The sequence below is a fragment of the Purpureocillium lilacinum genome (assembly GCF_023168085.1).
Source record: "Purpureocillium lilacinum CBS 284.36 DNA, scaffold_5, whole genome shotgun sequence".
Classification (NCBI taxonomy): Eukaryota; Fungi; Ascomycota; class Sordariomycetes; order Hypocreales; family Ophiocordycipitaceae; genus Purpureocillium; species Purpureocillium lilacinum.
Window position 1 is genome coordinate 1,454,321 of NW_027072115.1, and position 18,595 is coordinate 1,472,915.

Consider the following 18,595-nt stretch of genomic DNA (forward strand, 5'->3'; position numbering starts at 1 on the left):
GACTATGTCTCGTACTTGATGTAGAACCCGACCGTTTCCGACACGTCCCAGTCTGCCAGCTTGGCCTTGTCGCCAAAGATGCGCAGGGCGCGCGTCACGAGCTTGTACTTGCCGGCCGGTGCGTAGTTGCCGTTGTCGAGGAGCCCGTCCCAGTCGTACGTGCTGACGACGCGAGGGTTCAGCAGGTAGGGGAAGCGGTCCAGCTGGCCGATGGTCTTGAAGCCGCCGCCGAGGGGGTCGTCGACGGTGAGATTGGCCGGCGGGCACGTCGTCAGCGGCACGACGTCGCAGCGCATCTTCTTGGCGCCGAACGCCAGCGTTATGTTGATGGCTGGGACGACCTGCTCGCCGGTCCACTTCCCTGGCGCCGGCAGGGTGAAGGTCGTGTTGGCTGCCACGGGGACGTAATAGTCGTCGTTGCGGGCGATGTAGGTCCCGTCCGCCGGCAGGATCGTCGCTCCGTGCAGCGAGCCGCCGATGCCCTGGTACGGCATCGACAGAGACGTCCCATCGGTGCCATTGATGGCGATGTAGCCCGACCACACCGGGAGCCGCTTCGCGTTGGCGCCTTGCGGTGGCTGGGCCGATACGGACACGGTCTTGCGGTGGCCCGGCTCGAGGACGACCTGCGTCTCCGAGAAAGTGAGAGCGGCAGATCCGTCAAATATGTCGTTTGGGAACCAGGGCGGAAAGGCACTCCCCGCCTGCAGAGCATACATGGTCAGGGCCGGCACATGGGAGATGTTGTACGAAACCTGCTGCGCCCCCTTGTTGGAGATGGCAAAGGTGACCTCCTTTGCAGAGTGGTCGGTGTCGCCAAAGGAGAGGCCCGACGGCTCGAGAAGCGTGGTTCCATAGGCGGCGTCGTACGCCTGCACGATGCCCGCGCCTTGCTGGGGCACCGGTGCCAGCTTCCCGGGAAGCCACTGCGTGTCGTCGTTCCAGATTTGAGGCTTTGCCGTGGCGGAGAGGAGGTTATTCAGCGTCTTGGGGTCAAATGTCCCGCGCACCTGGCCGACGAGGGCCATGACCGATGCCACAAGGGGCGCCGCCATGGATGTGCCGCTCTGGGGGGTGTAGCTGCCCCTATTCGTGAGCCACGTCGAGATGATGCTGCCACCAGGCGCGCCTACCTGAGGCTTCAGGTCGCCTTCGAAGGTTGGGCCCCACGACGAGAAGGAGCTGACAGCGCCACCCGTGACCGGGTTGTCGTTGAAGTAGAGATACTGCGAAAACCCCTTGTCCGGGTTGCTCATGACGACGGTGACGTTGTGCCCGCCCTTGATGGCCTCGATAAAGGCCTCGCCCGTGGTCGCGGGGACCATGCCGGCAGCGGTCATGTTGCCGCCGGCCGCGCCTAGGTCCACGCCGTCGCAGCCGGGCCGGTCGTCGTAGACAATCATGTACTTGGCGCCCTTGGCGATGACCGTCCACGCCTTGTCCACGAAGAAGCAGCCGCCCCGGCGAACCAAGACGGCGTACCCACTGAGGTCGGGCGTGTCGTCGGGCAGCGGGCTGCATCCGTCGCCGACGATGGACGTGTTCAGACTCAGGGCGTATAGGGGCAGCGGCTCCTCGGGCCAGTCGTACTGTTCCAGCGCAGGAAGGTAGCCAAAGTCCTGCCTGTTGCCGCCATCAATCTCGGCGTAGCATGTGTACGTCGCCACAATGGTGAGGGCGTTGTTGAAAGATGCGACGGCCGTGACCCCCTTTGCGCCGGCTGCCTGCGAGGTGAAGAACAAGCCATATACGCCTTCGTTTCCGGCAGATATGGTGCACGGCACGCCGTTCTCGACGATGCGCGCGGCGGCCACGCTCCAGGCCGTGTCGGTCCAGCCGCTGGCGCTGCCAATAGACGCTGTGATGATATCGGCGCCCTCCTCGAACGCCATGTTGAACGCCGCTATCAGGAGGTCATCGCCTGCGTTGCCCAAGCACCCGAAGACACGGTACATCCCCAGGGTGGCATCGAGCGCGGCCCCCGTGAAGTTGTACGGGTTGGGTAGCGCGCCGATGATGCCGGTGACGTGCGTGCCGTGGCCGATGCAATCCATCGGGTCGTTGTCAGGCGTTGGCGTGTTATATCCTGTATAGTCGTCGCCCGCAAGATCCGTTCCAAAGGAGATGTGGCAGCCTGGACCGAAGCAGCCGCCCAGAGCCGGATGCTTATAGTCGACCTGTATGTGCGCGGTCAGCTCCTGCATGAAGACGAGATGTAGCCGCCTCTATAGGCGGCGCGGCACGTACCCCGGTGTCAACTATGGCTATCTTGACCCCCTTCCCTGTGATGCCTTTGGCGTGCAGCTTGTCAACCTGGGTCATGATGTGCGTCGTATAATCATCCTTGGTCGGATTGTCATCACGCGCTGTGAGGGTGGCGCGTTTCGTCATGGAAGCTCGAGCAAGGTGCTGGTCTGGGAGCTTGGGGACGGAATGGATCTCGACGGGCCAGACATTCTTAATGCTAGCTGAGGACGCAATCTTGGCCGCGTGCTCCTCCGCCTTGTCCACGTCATGAAGTTGCACCGATATGCCTTTGAACAGCTTGTAATTCAGGTGCATACGTACGGTGCCGGCGGTGCCGACGTCAGAGAGCATGGCCGACGCATCCTTGCGCGGTAAGTATGACTACTATCAGTTTATATGCCGTTGCTTCTTACATGACCGTCCGCGAGCTCAAAGATGTAAGCGCCGGGGACGAAGCGTCGGGAGCTGTGCGTAGACGCTGCCGCAGAGACCACGGCTGGCGCAGCAAGCAGCGACGCCACCACCGAAACGCGGACCATGATGTGATCGTCCCCAAGGCTAAGAACAATGGACCTTGCAATGTAGAGCGTCGCAAGAGAAGGTCTTGTTGCTCCACCAAGCCTGTGCCAGCCGAGGCTCGCGCACTTATACCAGAACTCTCACGCCGACAGTCGGCCTCCCGCGGGTAGCCCGGCATGATGCGAAGACACTGCATCTTGGCGAAGAGCTTCTCTCTGCGGTTACCCTGGTCTGCAGCCCTTCGGGTCCCAGTGCCGACGCGCGCTGGACTTTCCTGACTGAGCAGGTAGCTAGGGAAGCCCAGTTTCTGTGCTTTGCAGAGCAGTGAAGTTGGTTGACGGGAGCAAGGATTCAAGGGCGGCGAGTGTAGGTAGTGGACGGGTTCCGCGCAGTTGGCTCGAGGGCAGCCCGACTGCAAAGGACATCACGCTCGCGTCTGGTCGTCGGCCCCGAGGGACAGGAGGCTGCCGTTGGCGGCGTGTGTGACGCGGCATTGATACGCGCGGCATGGCCGGCATAGTGGAAATTGGAACCTTTGACACAGGCCGTGACTGGTTCAAATGGAAAAGGGAAACCATGGACTTCACTTGAGACGAGTTGGCTAGGCAGAGTCCTATTACTGTACGGGCAGCTCGAGGGCTCGCCTACCATCCGCATGATGCACAGGATAGCTTCCCAAGGCATCAGGTGCCCGGCATTGATTTGCGTGTAGAGGTGAAGCAGTCGAGGTGTCAGTTTTCCTGATATAACATCCGTTAGACCTGGCAAACTAAGAATGGGACTCGGACAACTGATACTGCATCAGAGCAAGCCGTCCGACTTCATTTCACGAACCTCCTCTAGCTAGCCCTTGACTCAAGAGTCCAAAGCGTTGCTGCTGCTGTACCCTGTCCGTTTTCCTGCACACGCTCCTACAACGGCGCATATCGCGTTCGCAGCTGAGGTCGTTGGTTCATGTCGGCGACCACATCGTATGCGGGGCCGTTGTCTCCTACTGCATTCGGCTTCGCGGGATGCAATAGAGCACGGAGCAGGGCGCTCCCCGTGCACTTCGAATCGAGGCATAACGTACCAAACGACGGCCGTGGGTCGTAGTCGGGATGCGTCTCCTTCGGCAGTTTGAACTCACTTGGTGTGACAGGGAGCCTTGCTGGGGACCCAAGACTCTGTGACGAGATCAGACTGGGTGTGTGACTATCTCATGCTCTTTAACTCGAAGCTACAGCTGCTCGACAATTCGTCCATATGTTGGTTCGGCCACGGAACTTACATTGCAGTCCATCAATCCTGTAGCATTAGCCACGATACTTCGCACACATGCAGACACACGCGGAGCAAAGTCCAGCCGGCGCAGCAAAAGTCCTCTGGGTCCGCACGATACGTCGCATTTCACAGGTCCTCTTCTTCTATTTTCTTCGGCCAGCGCCGGCAGAATGAAATGTATGGAAAGCCCATGGAATTGACTTGTATAGGGTTGAAACGAGACGTCTGCGTGCTGGCAAAACTTGAGCTGGGGCAGCGCGGTCTGTCGAGACAGCCCGATGGCAGCCAGCTGAGAATTTGAAGACAATGGCAATTCAGAATGCAAGCCGCTGACTCCAGAAACCGCTGGCAACTCGCTTCTCCGGACCTGGCTGCGTGCGTCATGCATACAGAACCCACGGGTCCTACACACTATGGGTCGTCCCGAGGGCCCGCTCGAAACGCAAACAAAACCGCCAATGGCTTTGGAAGGAAGTAAATGGATGTTTGGGTTGTTCACTGGCCCGAATGAACCGTAGTTCTGCCTACAAGTCTCCTTCATCAAGCTCGTGTGTTGCCAAGGCCGCGAGGCGGCACCCCTTACATGATGCCAGGAACACGGCTTCCACATGACGAGGACAAATACGAGTTACATGTTCGTGCGTTCCTCGTATAGCCCGATTCTCGGCTCAGCGCATTCCGAAGAGAGCTGCCGGTGAATTGTCCTTGATAGGTGTGCGATTCCCGATCGTATTGACGACCTCGGTAGCATGTACTAGAGACGTTCCAGACGATAATTGAACACGGAGATGTGTGGTAGCCTACGATTCGCCTTTCCGCTTGGCAGCCTAGATCGCAGATGCTGCATAAGCTGACGTTGGAGCAACAGTATCCGAGACCCAGATCAACGGCCCTGACGCAGTCAGGCTTCTGGTGGTACCTTGTGGCACATCCTAAGCTGTAACATCCAGGACCCGAGGGAATGCGCTGTCATGGAATCAGATGGCTTTGAAGGTTCAGCCAGTGTATGCTTCGTCAATGGGTGTAGGTAGGGAGCACTCGCTCGGATGGGTGCACAGAGAGGTCAGCTCGGCAGCTGGCTGCAGGCGCTGTGGCTATACAGGCACACAACCTTGAACCCTCTTAAAGACATTGCAGCCTGTCCCGGGCGTTGCGAATGCTGCAAATGGAGCACGGCACGGCACACTCGCGCCTGCAAACCGACGTGCCGCTGGTGCCTGCCCGGCTGCAATTTTCGTTTGCCTGCAATTGAGTCCGCCGCCAAACATCGGCGCGGAAGAAAAGAAGACAATGAGATACAGAGCATATAAAGGCTTCAGATTCAAATTTGAGATCATGCTTTCCATTGGACAGCATTCATTCTCTTCCTATCATGTTTTGTTTAAGAAATCATCACGAGCCATGAATGGGGAAGAAACTTCCGGCCAAGCTCCAGGGCCCCAATATAAAGCATTTGCGTGGGCCCCGCAGATTCTAACTTAGTCAGCAGTGATGACTCAGCCGTGGTAGACCAGACGGGACTAGGTGCGCAAGAGGGGCCCCAGTCTGTTAAAGATTACCTCCGCCACAAGTCCTTCTGCCTCCTTTCCCTCCCACCTGCATCACCACAAACCTCCACCCTCTACCTCCTCCCAAAGTTCTACCCCAACACCTCACTCTCCCGCCACACTGTCAAGCTTCTACGTCGCCGAGAAGGGCATAACGTGCCTGCCACTCGGTCGTCGACTGCCAAGTTCGTCCCTTCTTGAAAGCTTCACTCACCTCCAAAACCTCGCATCGTGCGATTGCCACAGCAGGAGCTTTCGGGTTTGTCGGACAGCTTCTTGACACTCATTCCTCCCGCACCACTTCCCCCTCTCGTTTTGTTGAGCCGCGACGCGCTCCACCGCCGCCATGAACGACTACGTCCCAACCGGCGGCGTCGATGACGAGATTCATGCGCTTCGAACGCAGCTCACGGCACTGGTATGTGGCTGTTTACCTCCCAAATCTGGCGCGCACCTGGCCGTCCCCAGCGCCCAGGTCTCCTGCAGATTGCTTCATGGGATATTGCCACCGACCGACGACTGACGCGTGATACAATAGGAGAGCGATCCCGACAACCTCGACCTCTGGGACAAGCACATCAACTCCGCCGAGAAGGTCGAAGGCGGCCTGAGCCGCAACTCGAACCCCCAGGCGCTCTCCCTCGCTCGCGAGTCGTTCGAGCGCCTCCTCCACCGCTCTCCTCTCTTCTTTGGCTACTGGAAGAAGTACGCCGAGGATGAGTTTGTTATATCTGGCACCGAGTCAGCCGAGATGGTGGGCATACCTCGCCGACCGCCCCTCAAGGTCACCGTGCTGAACTAGTGATGAAAAAAGGTCTACGAACGCGGCATCGCCGCCAACCCCCATTCTGTCGATCTCTGGGCCGAGTACTGCCGGTTCAAGATGGACACGTGCCATAACCTCGACGTCGTGCGAGAGTAAGTATTGGTGGATGGCCTTTCCTTACCCGTAACGCACAGCTGCCAACGTGGCCGTTCCCGCGACCTCTGATGACCCCCCGACGCCCCCCCAAATGTGTATGGATCCTCGCGCGCGCGTGAGGTGGTGGTGAGATGTGCCCTCACTCGCCCTTCCTTTCCCCCCACGCCGATGTGTTCTCTCATACTACGCACCAGGCTGTCTCCGTGCCGCGCGTGCTCCTTTGCAGCTGCTCGTCGTCTCAATCATTCGCATTGCCCCCCCTTCGAAACCCCATCGACGTCGACGCTTGGTTCCTTGTTTTCCCGGTCCTAGCACTTCGTCTCTTGTACTGACCCTCTCCCCTGTCTCTCCCTCTCCAATCCTCTGTTTGTCTCACCAGGTCCATCATCTAACGTTTGCTCAAAAAGGCACTTTGAGCGTGCATCCCACGCCGTCGGCATCGACTTCATGTCGCACCCTTTCTGGGACAAGTACATCGAGTTTGAGACGCGCCAGGAGGCCCATACGCGCGTCTTTGCGCTCCTCGTGCGCATCTGTCGCATCCCCCTTCACCAGTACAGCCGCTACTACGAGAAGCTGCGTGCCATGGCGCACACTCTGCCTCTCACCGATATCGCCACCCCAGAGGACCTCACCCGCATCCAGGCTGAGGTGCAAGCAGAGTCTGCCGCCCATGGCGTTACTTCGCGACCCGAGCTCGAGGTCGAGCGCGATGTCCGCGCCAAGATTGATGCCATGTATTACGACGTGTTCACTGCCACCGCCAACGAGGTCAATAACCGTTGGACCTACGAGTCGGAGCTGGGACACCAGTACTTTACCACCCTTCCCATCCAACATGCGCAGCTGAACGGCTGGCGCAAGTACCTCGACTTTGAGGAGGCCGGCCGTGACTACGAACGCATCAAGTTTCTCTACGAACGCTGCGTCAACACGTGTGCGCTCTACGACGAGTTTTGGTACCGCTTCGCCCGCTGGATGTCCACTCAGCCTGGCAAGGAGGAAGAGGTCCGCCATATCTACGTGCAGGCCGCGTTCCTTGTGCCAGCTAGCCGTCCAGGCATCCGTCTGCAGTGGGCTTACTTTGAGGAAAGCAACGGTCGCGTCGACGTTGCGCGTGACATCCACGCTGGTATCCTCAATAAGCTCCCCGACTGCACCGAGGTTATCATCTCTTGGGCGCACCTCGAGCGCCGACAGGGTGGCCCCGATGCCGCCATTCAGGTGCTCCGTGACCACATCGAAGCTCCGACTGTCAACTTGTTTACCAAGGCGATGCTGGTGGCCGAGTGGGCCATGCTTCTGTGGAAGGCTAAGGGCTCCGCGGAACAGGCCCGCGGTGTCTTCGTTAAGAACGCGCAGTGGTATGGCGACAGCCGTCTCTTCTGGGAGAAGTGGTTCAAGTTTGAGCTCGAGCAGCCGACCGAGACGGAGGGCGAGGAGACAACAGCCCGACGGGTCAAGCATGTGTACGACGAGTTCCGCCGCAGGAGCCGCCTGTCGGCGGCCGTCAAGAGAGACTTGGGCAAGATTTATCTGGACTTTTTGGTCCATCGTGGCGGAAAGGATGCCATGAAGGAATTCCTGGAGGTGGACCGCGCCGTTTTCGGGTACGTTGAAGCTTCTCCGTGGACACCTGGCCTGATTGGAAACTGACCGTCTCGATAGCTCCGCAGCTGTGGCCGCTTTGTCGGTCAATGAACAGAATGGCGAGGCAGGCGCAGATTTGGACGAAGAAACCCTGAAGAAGGCCGAGACGCGGCTTTTCTTCTTCTACGACCACGAGGAACAGAACTCGGCGGCCACCGGCCCGGCCGATTACGAGTAAAGCAAGAGCCGCCACCAAGGCGTCCGGGGAAGGGCGGAAGTACCCAGGGAACTGGAATGTGAGTATGGGCAGCAGCCATACATGTTCTTGTACGATATAGCCGCTGGACATCGGGCTGGGCGCGAAGGGTCACGTACGAAATGCCCGGTCCGCACATCGGCCGAAAGGAGCAAACGGAGACGCAAGGGAGCAAGGGCTGTACGAGCTGTACGAGTATGAACACGAACAACAGGACGACGAAGAAGCAGACGCGGAGAAGAGGAGATGAGACAGATTTGAGTCGGGCGCACGGATAGCTTTCTGACAGCTCTGGTCTGGCGGATATTGTGGATTTTCGGCTGGGCGGCTGTTGGCAAGATGCTTTTGGTGCAGCCATGCCGTCTTTCGATACCAAGGTAGCCACGCACGGAGGAGACAGGTCAATTGATTGTATGTGTAGTAGACACAGGTGACACTCGCATGCTGTGCTGCACTGTGGTGTCGGCTACAGCAAAGTGACGTCGGATGCGGTGTTTGCTAGGACCGAGCTCTGGAGGCTGACCAACACGGCGCAGTGAAGTCGATGAACTGAAATGGCATCGCTGCGGCCTTCCAGAAGCGGCATGGGGCGGCGCGGTGGAGAAGTTCCTTTCCTCGCGTCAGAAGTGGGGCGGAGCTCGGAATGGGCGCCCCTCGGCTCGCCTCAGGTTTCTTGGAGGGGCTCTGTTTGGACCCTGCAGGGGTGGCGAGGGCCGGCGAGAAATTTCCAACCTCAGCCTCAGCTCTTTGCGCGCTCTGCAGACGGAGACACGGGGCAACAGCGGCGGCATCGGCAGCCACTGGCGGGGAGCACGCAGCTGCAAGCCTGTCTGCAGTATCGGCATCTGCTGTCGCTGGGCAAACAATCATAAATTGACTCCAGGGCCCTCCAAGGGCCGCGGCACAACCCTGGGAGCGCGGGCATGAATCAACGGAAAAGTCAATGTCCTCCTGCACACACAAAAGAAGGTGGCCTGATCCCGCAGCGGGCTGACGGGTCAACGGGAGCCGCGCCGCGACAGGGCTCCGTGGCAGTGGCAGTGGCAGTGGCAGGGCGTTGTTAGGGGTGCTGGATGGAGGTTGATTCAGGGAAGGGCGCCTCGCTGGTTGTTACCCGATCGGGTTGCATGTGATGTCAACCTGGGTCAAGGCTCGCCGCGCCGGGGCCCTGCCGGGCGTTCTAGGCGGCCGGGACGTTGCGGTACCTGGGCCGTGGCGTCCCGTCTGTTTGATGGATTTAGTTTTGCCGGCTGGCGGTATAATAGAGAGCCGTGTCGCACGGGATGATGGCGACAGGTATGCTGACGCCGACGGACTGTGCCCTCGTGTGTGCGACCCAGGCATTTTTGCGAGCTGAAGATGAAAGGCAAACGAGGCACCGTGATGGCCGCCCTCTTCGAAGGGGGGCGGCGTCCATCGTCGTCGCCGCGCGCTGGGGCCCGTGGGTAACCATCATGGCTCCGCGTGGGTCGACTGCTAACGAAAAGGATCCCTACCCACCGGCCGGCCCAGCCAGTCACGTCGTGGCGATTTCAACAGAATCTGGAATCCGACGGGTCTCCTGCTCTGGGGGGCGCGCACTTTCCCTCCATGTTTTGGGGGGCGTGGTCCCCGGCATTGGCGTTGCCAACGTGCTGGCGGCCGTGTGGGCGGTTGCCCCCCCCGGTTGTGACTCGTGCGCGCGCGGCTCGAGAGCGGAGATGGAAGGAAGGAAAGCTGCCCGGCCGGGTGTCCGTCCGTGTCTCGCTCGCGCGTTTTCGGCTCCCCGAGCTGCTGCTGCTGCTGCTGCTTCTCGGACTTTCCACCCGCCGCCTTTTTTGAACTCTTCCTGCATCCCCCCGGCCGACCTCGTGAAACTTGCGTCCTTCATCTCACCACCGCCCAACCGGCTTCCTCTCCTTTGGCCTGTCTGTCTTTTGCGCCCACCCACGACACACAGCTCTCGTCGTCGAAAGCCCTCACAGTGAGTTCAGCGTCCTGTCCGAGTCGTGGTCCTTTTTCGAGCCGATCACTCGATCCGCCTTGTGCATGAAGCTTTTGCTGACGGCAGCTGCTGCGTCCAGATGGCCTCGGCTACCCGTCACTTCGCCCGCGTGGCTACGCGCACCACGGCCCGCAACGCCTTCGCCGTCGCCCCTCGTCAGGCCTTCCGCCAGCAGGGCCGCCGCTGGTACTCGTCGGAGCCCGCCCAGAAGTCGTCGTCGACGTGGCTGTACCTGACGGGCGCCGCCGCCGCCGGTGGCCTCGGCTACTGGTACTACACGGCCAGCGGTGCGCCGTCGGCCGCCTCGACCAAGGTCGTCAACCCCACCAAGGAGGACTACCAGAAGGTGTACAACGAGATCGCTAGCCGCCTCGAGGAGAAGGACGACTACGACGATGGCAGCTTCGGCCCCGTGCTGCTGCGCCTCGCCTGGCACGCCTCGGGCACGTACGATAAGGAGACTGGCACTGGCGGCAGCAACGGCGCCACCATGCGCTTCGCTCCCGAGTCTGACCACGGCGCCAACGCCGGTCTCCTTGCTGCTCGTGACTTCCTCGCGCCCGTCAAGGGTAAGTGAATTGCATCCGACACTTGTCGAGAATCGCACTCGCGATTCGGGATCCCGGCATTGACGCTAACTGCGCCCGCAGCCAAGTTCCCTTGGATCACCTACTCTGATCTCTGGATCCTCGGTGGCGTTTGCGCCGTCCAGGAGATGCAGGGCCCCATCGTCCCCTACCGCCCTGGCCGCTCCGACCGTGACGTCTCGGCCTGCACCCCCGACGGCCGCCTGCCCGACGCCACGCAGGGCGGTGACCACCTCCGCAACATCTTTTACCGCATGGGCTTCAACGACCAGGAGATTGTTGCTCTGTCTGGTGCCCACGCCCTGGGCCGCTGCCACACGGACCGCTCCGGCTTTGAGGGCCCCTGGACCTTCTCTCCTACCATCCTGACCAACGACTACTACCGCCTGCTCATCGAGGAGAAGTGGCAGTGGAAGAAGTGGAACGGCCCCAAGCAGGTAAGATATGACGACTGCACCAACTTTGGCGCGCGGAGCGCTTGCTGACTCTGGAAACAGTACGAGGACAAGACCACCAAGACGCTGATGATGCTCCCCACCGACATGGTCCTGGTCCAGGACAAGAAGTTCAAGCCCTTCACCGAGAAGTACGCCAAGGACAACGAGGCCTTCTTCAAGGACTTCTCGGCCGTCGTCACCAAGCTGTTTGAGCTTGGCGTTCCGTTTGCCCAGGGCACCGAGGGCCAGCGCTGGACCATGAAGCCCACTTGGGACGAGTCCAAATAAGCGATCTCTCCGCGGCGCAAGCCGCAGGGTCAAAATGGAGGGCGAGAGCGATGAGACGCGATAGACAAGCCGAGACAGAGGCGAGATGTAGACTAGATGGATCGGATTCCCTAGAGTTTTTTCACGGCACGCTCTCGTCAGCGGAGCCTTGCTTGTCGAGCCTGATTTTCGAGCACAAGAAGACGGATGGCCGCAGAGACTGGCGCGTCGTCGAACAGATAGACATCGGATCTCTGCAGGAGATGACGATTAGACTTGCTTGTACAAAGAAGATTTGATTGTTTACTCGGTGTTGCAATTGTTGTGAGTTGGCGAGCTGCCGTGACTTGATGTCATGGACGACGCTGGGAGGATGCTGGCCAAGGTGCAAGTGGTCTATGAGGACAAGGGACATTGGGGAAACTGGGCGACGGCACCCCTTTTAAAGGTGCCTTGGGGTTCACTCCTGGATGCCGGGGGCATTGGATTGGCAGCGTGGTCATTGGCTGCCGCTCGTGAGGAGGGGGCGAGATGGAACGTGCAGCCAGTGCTTCTCGGGAGATGGGCGACGCGGCACGGCGCGGCATGGAGCAGGGTTCCCCGCATTCTGTTTTGGCCTGGCCTGCGTCTGCGTCTGCAACTGCAACTGCGTTTGGATGCCCGCGCGGTTCGCAAAAACGAAGGCCGGGTCGTCACCGGGGTTCTTGGTTCTTGTGCCATTTGGACAGCGTGGGTAGCTGAGAGGCAGAGGGTTGGCTTTTGGTGTCTTTCCGTGGGTGTGTCCTTGTCGTGGGATGGGGGGCGCGAACTCCCCGGGACAGAAGAGGAGGGGGGGGGGGGGGGGGGGGGGGGGGCTGCAGTACGGTGTGCGGTAGATACGGGAAACAATGCCGTCGTCTCCCTGCTTTGCTCTTGTTTCTCCGGATACTACTACGACAGCAGCTCAAAGACTGTGTCTCTCTTTTCTAAGGGGTTACGGAATTGCCTAGATCCTTTCGTCGGCAGGTCTACGGTGTGGTTGTGGTGTGGTGTGTCAATGGCTTGAAAGGCCATCTCCATGGACGCGTGCGAGGTGCGGGCAAACAACCAGGCGGTTCTTTCTAAATGGTACGCTTTGCATGCATACAAGATATCTATATGAGGTACGTATGGTACAGAGCGCTCCCAAGTTTTCTCGCGTTGCCCATGTTTGGGGAGAAAGTGGGAGGGCGAAACGACAGTTGAGGATCGTCCGGGCCAATCGTACATGCATAAAGGAACATATTTTCGTACATGACGCACCTTGACACAAGGACCAAGGACTGGGCCCGCGGATAGACGTTTTGTCCGTGGCCCATGAACCCCTCCTTCACATTGAGTCGGAATCACGACATCCATCGACGGGCCGGCCGGCGCTGCCATCAGGGCAAGAATGGCAACAGCCAGGGCCATTGCGAGACTTCCCCTTCATTACGGCATCGCTCCGGACTGATGATGTCCTGGGCTCACCCCATTCCCCAATTATTCAGCGTCATGTCGCGTTCACGCAGGTGCCTGGCTCGGGAATCCTACCCAGGGCTTACCAAGGCACGCCGGAGCGACGCGATGCGCACTCTCCTTAAATCCGTGACCCCGTACCGCTAGTTTTCGGGACGCGCGCAGGCGTACGGGTTCAGCAAGAAAACGATGAGTGACTCGTACAGCGGCACGAGAAACAATGTCCCCGATGTCATACTGCTGCTGTGCAACCCTCCGTGGAAATCTCAACTGCCGTGGTACAAGATTCGAGAGTGGCTCGGGATATTCGGGGTGGGGGGAGGGACATCCTTCCTCCCGTCAGTCACGGGCACGTCATGTCACCTCGCGGAAACAATCCGGACATAATTCGGACCCTTACTATTTTTTCCTGGCCTCTCCCCCCAATCTCCAGTGCGACGTTGCTTATGAATTCCATCGACGACACTGCTCGGATCCTTTTTTTTTTTCCTTTCTAGGTGCTGACTTTCAGGGGACCGGGAAAGCCTCCCGCTGTTAACTTGAGTGGCCCCTGGGAGGCGCTGCGTGTGGCTGCGTGGCTGCGGTGTGCCCCTCACCCCTGTTCCCCGCTGCTGCTTCGGTGATGCCATCGAAGCCCCTCCCCGCTTCCCTCACCTCAACCTTTCAGGGACGGACGGACGGACCCCTCCTCCTCCCTCCACCGCTCTCCAGTGCCCGCAGAAAATGGAATCCAGACACGGCTACAGAGGGGCTACTGCTTCTACGTACTAGCCAGCTAGCGGGAAGTGTGCAGCGCAATCAATCAATTGCATTTATAATCCGACCTCGGTTGGCGTCCGTATAAGAAAAGCGCTCGGGTCAACCTTTTCCTTGAGGGTGTAGATAGAGGCAACAGCGGCGTTCCAATCGCATTCTTTGTCTCTTGTCTGTGTGCTTCTCCATTGCCTGGTTGTTTGCCGCTTTCGTCACCGTTTTTTGTGATACCGCACAGGAGGACCAACGCGCCGACCCTTCGTCGCGATAGCTTCACACCCACGCCGTACCGCACCGCAGGCCACCGTCACCACCACCACCACCACCGCCACCATGGGCCGCTTCGACCTCCGCAACAAGGGCCAGGCCGGCGTGCCCTTCTACACGCCCGCGCAGGAACCCGCCCCGGGCACCGCCGCGGACCCGACCTCGGCCGCCACGCCGACGCTCTACAAGCCGCTGCGGATGCGCTCCGTCGAGCTGCCCAACCGCTGGGTCGTCAGCCCCATGTGCCAGTACTCGGCCGACGACGGCCACCTGACCGACTACCACCTGGTGCACCTGGGCCAGTACGCCCTCGGCGGCGCGGGGCTCGTCATCGTCGAGGCCTCAGCCGTCGAGGCTCGCGGCCGCATCTCCCCGCAGGACGCCGGCATCTGGGCCGACTCCCACGTCGCGCCCCTGCGCCGCGTCGTCGACTTTGCCCACAGCCAGGGCGTCAAGGCCGCCATCCAGATCGCCCACGCCGGCCGCAAGGCGAGCACCCTGGCGCCGTGGATCGCCGGCTCCGCGGGCAAGGTCGTCGCCGACGAGGCGCACGGCGGCTGGCCCGCCGACGTCGTGGGGCCGAGCCCCGTCCCCTACTCCGAGGGCTGGGCCCCGCCGCGGGAGCTCACCGTCGAGGAGATCCGCGGCCTGGTCAGGTCCTTTGCCGACGCGGCGGTGCGCGCCGTCGCGGCCGGCTTCGACGTCGTTGAGATTCACGGCGCGCACGGCTACCTCATCACCAGCTTCCTGTCTCCGCTCTCCAACGTAAGTAAAGCCCCTCGGTCGTCACCACCATCGTCACTTATCCATGCTCCTGAGAGCGAGATCAGGGCCAAAGCTAACCCAGGCTCCAGCAACGCACCGACGACTACGGCGGCAGCTTCGAGAACCGCACGCGGTTCCTGCGCGAGGTCGTCGCCGCCGTCCGCGCCGTCATCCCCGCCGACATGCCGCTGTGGGTGCGCATCTCGGCCACCGAGTGGATGGAGTGGGCGGGCGCGCCCTCATGGGACCTGGAGCAGAGCCTGCGCCTCGCCCGCCTGCTGCCGGGCTGGGGCGTCGACGTCCTCGACGTCAGCAGCGGCGGCAACAACCCCAAGCAGCGCATCGACCGCGCCCGCACCTACCAGACGGACCTGGCGCGGCGCATCCGCACTGCCCTCCGCGACGAGGGCAGCTCCCTCATCATCGGCGCCGTCGGCGGCATCGACGACGCCGCCTTCGCCAGGGACGTCGTCCAGGAGGGGCCCGAGCAGTCGGCCGACCTGGCCCTCGCCGCCAAGCAGTTCCTGCGCGACCCCCAGTTCGTCCTGCATGCCGCTCACGAGCTCGGCGTGCCCGTCAAGTGGCCCAACCAGTACCACCGCGCCGAGCCCAAGGAGGTGCAGGCCGCGTTCAAGCTGTAGTCGGTAGACGAGCGTTACGGAGAGGGGATCAATAGAGGTGGAAATCATAGAGCGTGTGACGACCCGATAGAGGGCGACGCCACGGTGATTAGCGGAGCGTGCAATGGAAAGACAAAGTAAAATGATCATCCGTAAAGCGTGTCTCTTTGTGTCACTTGCGCGACTCTATTTCTTGGCCTTCTCCGCTAGGTATGCTTGGTAACCTACCTCTTCCAGCTTGGCCGCCTTGCCCTCGACCTCGACCTTCATGGTCTCCATGTACCGCGCCATCTTTTCGCGGTACTCGGGGTAGTGGGATCCGAGCATGCGCACCGCCAGGAGCGCCGCGTTGGTCGAGTTGTTGATGCCCACCGTAGCGACGGGGATGCCCCGCGGCATCTGCACGATACTGAGCAGCGAGTCATTGCCGTCCAGGTGCGTCGCCTTGACCGGTACGCCGATGACGGGCACTGTCGTCTCCGACGCGAGCATGCCGGGCAGGTGCGCCGCGCCGCCCGCCGCCGCGATGAGCACCTTGACGCCCCGTGCCGCCGCCGCGTTGGCCAGCTCCGTCATCCGCGCGGGCGTCCGGTGCGCCGACGTGATGGTGCAGTCATACGGCACCTCGAACTTCTCCAGGATGTCCAGGCCCGCGGCCAGCACCGACAGGTCCGAGTCGGAGCCCATGGTGACGACGACGAGCGGAGCGTTGGGGTCGCGCGAGCTCGCCTTCCTGTTGGCCTCGGGCGCGGCCGTCGGGCGCAGCTGGGCAGATGACGCGCTCAGGCGCTGCTGCCGCATCAGGTCCACCTCGTTGACAAACGGCGCGATCGTGGCCTCCAGGTCCACCTCGACCGAAGGCGTGGTAAAGGTGATGTGGCCGATCTTGCGGCCCGGCTTGGATGCCTTGCCGTACAGGTGCAGGTAGACGTCCGTGCCGCGGATGTACTCCGTCTCCGTCAGGCGCACCAGCTTGTCGTGCGACTCGGGCACGGCGCCGCCCAGGATGTTGAGCATGATGGCCTGCGAGCATCGGGGGGTGAGCTGCATGGTCTTGGGCACAATATCCATGATGGCGTGGAGCTGCGCCTTGTACTGCGACAGGTAGGGCACGGCCTCGATCGTGTAGTGGCCCGAGTTGTGAGGCCGGGGCGCCACCTCGTTGACCATGATGGTGCCTGAAACGCGTGAGCTCGATGGGCGGAAGACGAGAGATGCCATTCTGAAACCTTACCATCCTGCAGCAAAAACATTTCGACCGCGAAGACGCCGCGCCCCCAGAGGCTCCTGATGACGTCCTGTGCCACGTTTTGGGCCTGGGCGCAGACCGCACCGTCGACCTTGCGCGGCGGCATAAGGACAGTCTTGCAGACGTCGTCCTCGTGCACCGTCTCGACCGTCGGATATGCGTAGACCCCCGTGCAGTTGCCTGCGTCGTCCTCGGTGCGGATCACCATGACGGCGAGCTCCATGGCAAAGGGCACCCACTTTTCGGCATACAGCGGCAGCTTGCCCAAGGCCTTGACCACCTCGTCAAAGTCCTCCGGCCCGTTGACCTTGAAGTTGCCCCGGCCGTCGTAGGAACCCTTGCGCGCCTTGACCATGAAGGGGAAACCAAATTTTTGATAAGCCTCCTTGAGCGAGTCGGGCAGGAGCTCGCCCGCGCCGAGGGCTATCTGCGGTGCAATGGGCACCCCGGCGGCTTGGAAATGCTCCTTTTGGGCAAACTTGTCCTGCACCAGGCGCAGGGTGCGCCATGACGGGTGGACGGGCACCTTCCGCAGCTCGCCCGAGGGCGTCCGGACTCCCTGAGTCGCAATCTCCTCGAGGACCTCGGTGTTGACATGCTCAATCTCGACGGTGAGAACGTCACATCGAGACGCCAGCTCCCGGACCTTGGCGGCATCCTTGAAGGAGCCCGCCACATGCTTGTCGTTGGCGTTGATCTGCTTGGCCGGGCACCCAGCCTCGTCGAGGACGGCGATGTCGTATCCCAGTGGACCAGCCGCTTCGCAGAGCATGCGGCCAAGCTGGCCGCCGCCGAGCAGCCCAATGACCGGTGTCTTGCCCATTGCCGCCAGGTCAGCGGACTCTGAGATGTGTGAGGTGGAGGCGGCGACAATGACTCGGCAGCTGGGCGATGAGATGCCAAGCTGGTCCAGCGATGAGTCGAAATCGTGAGTAGAAAAATCTCCGTAGAATGGCGTCGCTGAGAGTTGAGAGGTGCAGGGTAGGTGGATGCCAAAAAGTGGAGCCTGCAGGTCATTGGATTGGGGGTCCGGCAGTCAGAGCGCCAGCCGCCCGGCGCAAGTCCCGCCTGCGAATTGGGGAACTGTGATGTGACAGATTTAGCATCGAGGTTTCTTGTCAACTACTTACTAGCGGCTCGTCGCAGGGCGCGCAGGCTGGATTGTGCATGGCCAATGTGTCACCTTGATGCTTGCGTAAGCCTCGGATTCCGTGGAGCCAATTCATCCTTTTGCTCTCCTGCGCCCGAAAGGGCATTACACGGCAGGGAGATCAATGCAGCGCTGCACGGTGTCGTGCATGAGGAGGTAACTACCTAGGTAGGTACTTGCCACGCTTGCTTGCGTTTGTGCATCTCGCAGAGAGACTCCTTGTGACAGCCGCGAGGTCCAGGCTCGGGCGGCAGAGGCGGGACGGCCAGCACTGATACGAGGACGGATCACGTCTGTACGTTGCATCCCGCACCTGCAGCGACCAGGTGGCTGAGGACGCAGTCGCACTGTGAGCTGGCGAGGGTCGTGCCGCGGGAAGTTGTCCTGCGTTGACTGCGTGTCCTTTGAGCGAGACAGGCGTGGATCAGCATGCCGATTGTGGACTGGATGGACTGGTTCATCGTTGCACATCAGTCCGGCAATGGTTGCCGCTGGTCAATGCTTCGGCGGTGCCAGTACCCCTTGTCGTTGTTCCATATAGCGCCCGCACATACCAGGCGTGTCCGTCAAGGGGTTGCGGATTCCGCAACGCCTCGGTCAGTATCACTCATTGAACCAGAGGAAACGTGTCTCCAACATCGGTATACTTTCGCCCCGGGACGAGACCAAAAGTAGGTACATTTTACTTCGCAAGTT

At 60.9% G+C, this 18,595-nt stretch overlaps 6 protein-coding genes across 6 annotated transcripts; 4 read left to right on the forward strand and 2 right to left on the reverse strand.

The window, feature by feature from the left end:
- Positions 1-2: 2 nt before the first annotated feature.
- Positions 3-2,786, reverse strand: PLICBS_007028 (uncharacterized protein; the record flags this gene model as incomplete). Its single annotated transcript, XM_018320421.2, has 3 exons — positions 3-2,177; positions 2,248-2,610; positions 2,661-2,786. 3 exons carry the CDS (start codon positions 2,784-2,786, stop codon positions 3-5), a joined length of 2,664 nt encoding a protein of 887 aa, XP_018180318.2.
- A 3,136-nt stretch (positions 2,787-5,922) lies between these two features.
- PLICBS_007029 (uncharacterized protein) lies at positions 5,923-6,378 on the forward strand (the record flags this gene model as incomplete). Its single annotated transcript, XM_065601104.1, has 2 exons — positions 5,923-5,994; positions 6,115-6,378. 2 exons carry the CDS (start codon positions 5,923-5,925, stop codon positions 6,376-6,378), a joined length of 336 nt encoding a protein of 111 aa, XP_065457176.1.
- An 81-nt stretch (positions 6,379-6,459) lies between these two features.
- PLICBS_007030 (uncharacterized protein) lies at positions 6,460-8,326 on the forward strand (the record flags this gene model as incomplete). The annotated part of the gene is made up of 3 exons (XM_018320422.2): positions 6,460-6,494; positions 6,906-8,108; positions 8,167-8,326. The coding sequence occupies 3 exons, from the start codon at positions 6,460-6,462 to the stop codon at positions 8,324-8,326; spliced, it is 1,398 nt and encodes a 465-aa protein (XP_018180319.2).
- A 2,081-nt stretch (positions 8,327-10,407) lies between these two features.
- On the forward strand, positions 10,408-11,640 carry PLICBS_007031 (heme peroxidase; the record flags this gene model as incomplete). The annotated part of the gene is made up of 3 exons (XM_018320424.1): positions 10,408-10,897; positions 10,979-11,352; positions 11,413-11,640. 3 exons carry the CDS (start codon positions 10,408-10,410, stop codon positions 11,638-11,640), a joined length of 1,092 nt encoding a protein of 363 aa, XP_018180321.1.
- A 2,541-nt stretch (positions 11,641-14,181) lies between these two features.
- PLICBS_007032 (uncharacterized protein) lies at positions 14,182-15,521 on the forward strand (the record flags this gene model as incomplete). The annotated part of the gene is made up of 2 exons (XM_018320425.2): positions 14,182-14,880; positions 14,970-15,521. The coding sequence occupies 2 exons, from the start codon at positions 14,182-14,184 to the stop codon at positions 15,519-15,521; spliced, it is 1,251 nt and encodes a 416-aa protein (XP_018180322.2).
- Positions 15,522-15,686: 165 nt separating this feature from the next.
- On the reverse strand, positions 15,687-17,572 carry PLICBS_007033 (phosphoribosylaminoimidazole carboxylase ade2; the record flags this gene model as incomplete). Its single annotated transcript, XM_018320426.2, has 2 exons — positions 15,687-16,678; positions 16,735-17,572. 2 exons carry the CDS (start codon positions 17,570-17,572, stop codon positions 15,687-15,689), a joined length of 1,830 nt encoding a protein of 609 aa, XP_018180323.2.
- Between the last annotated feature and the right edge of the window lie 1,023 nt (positions 17,573-18,595).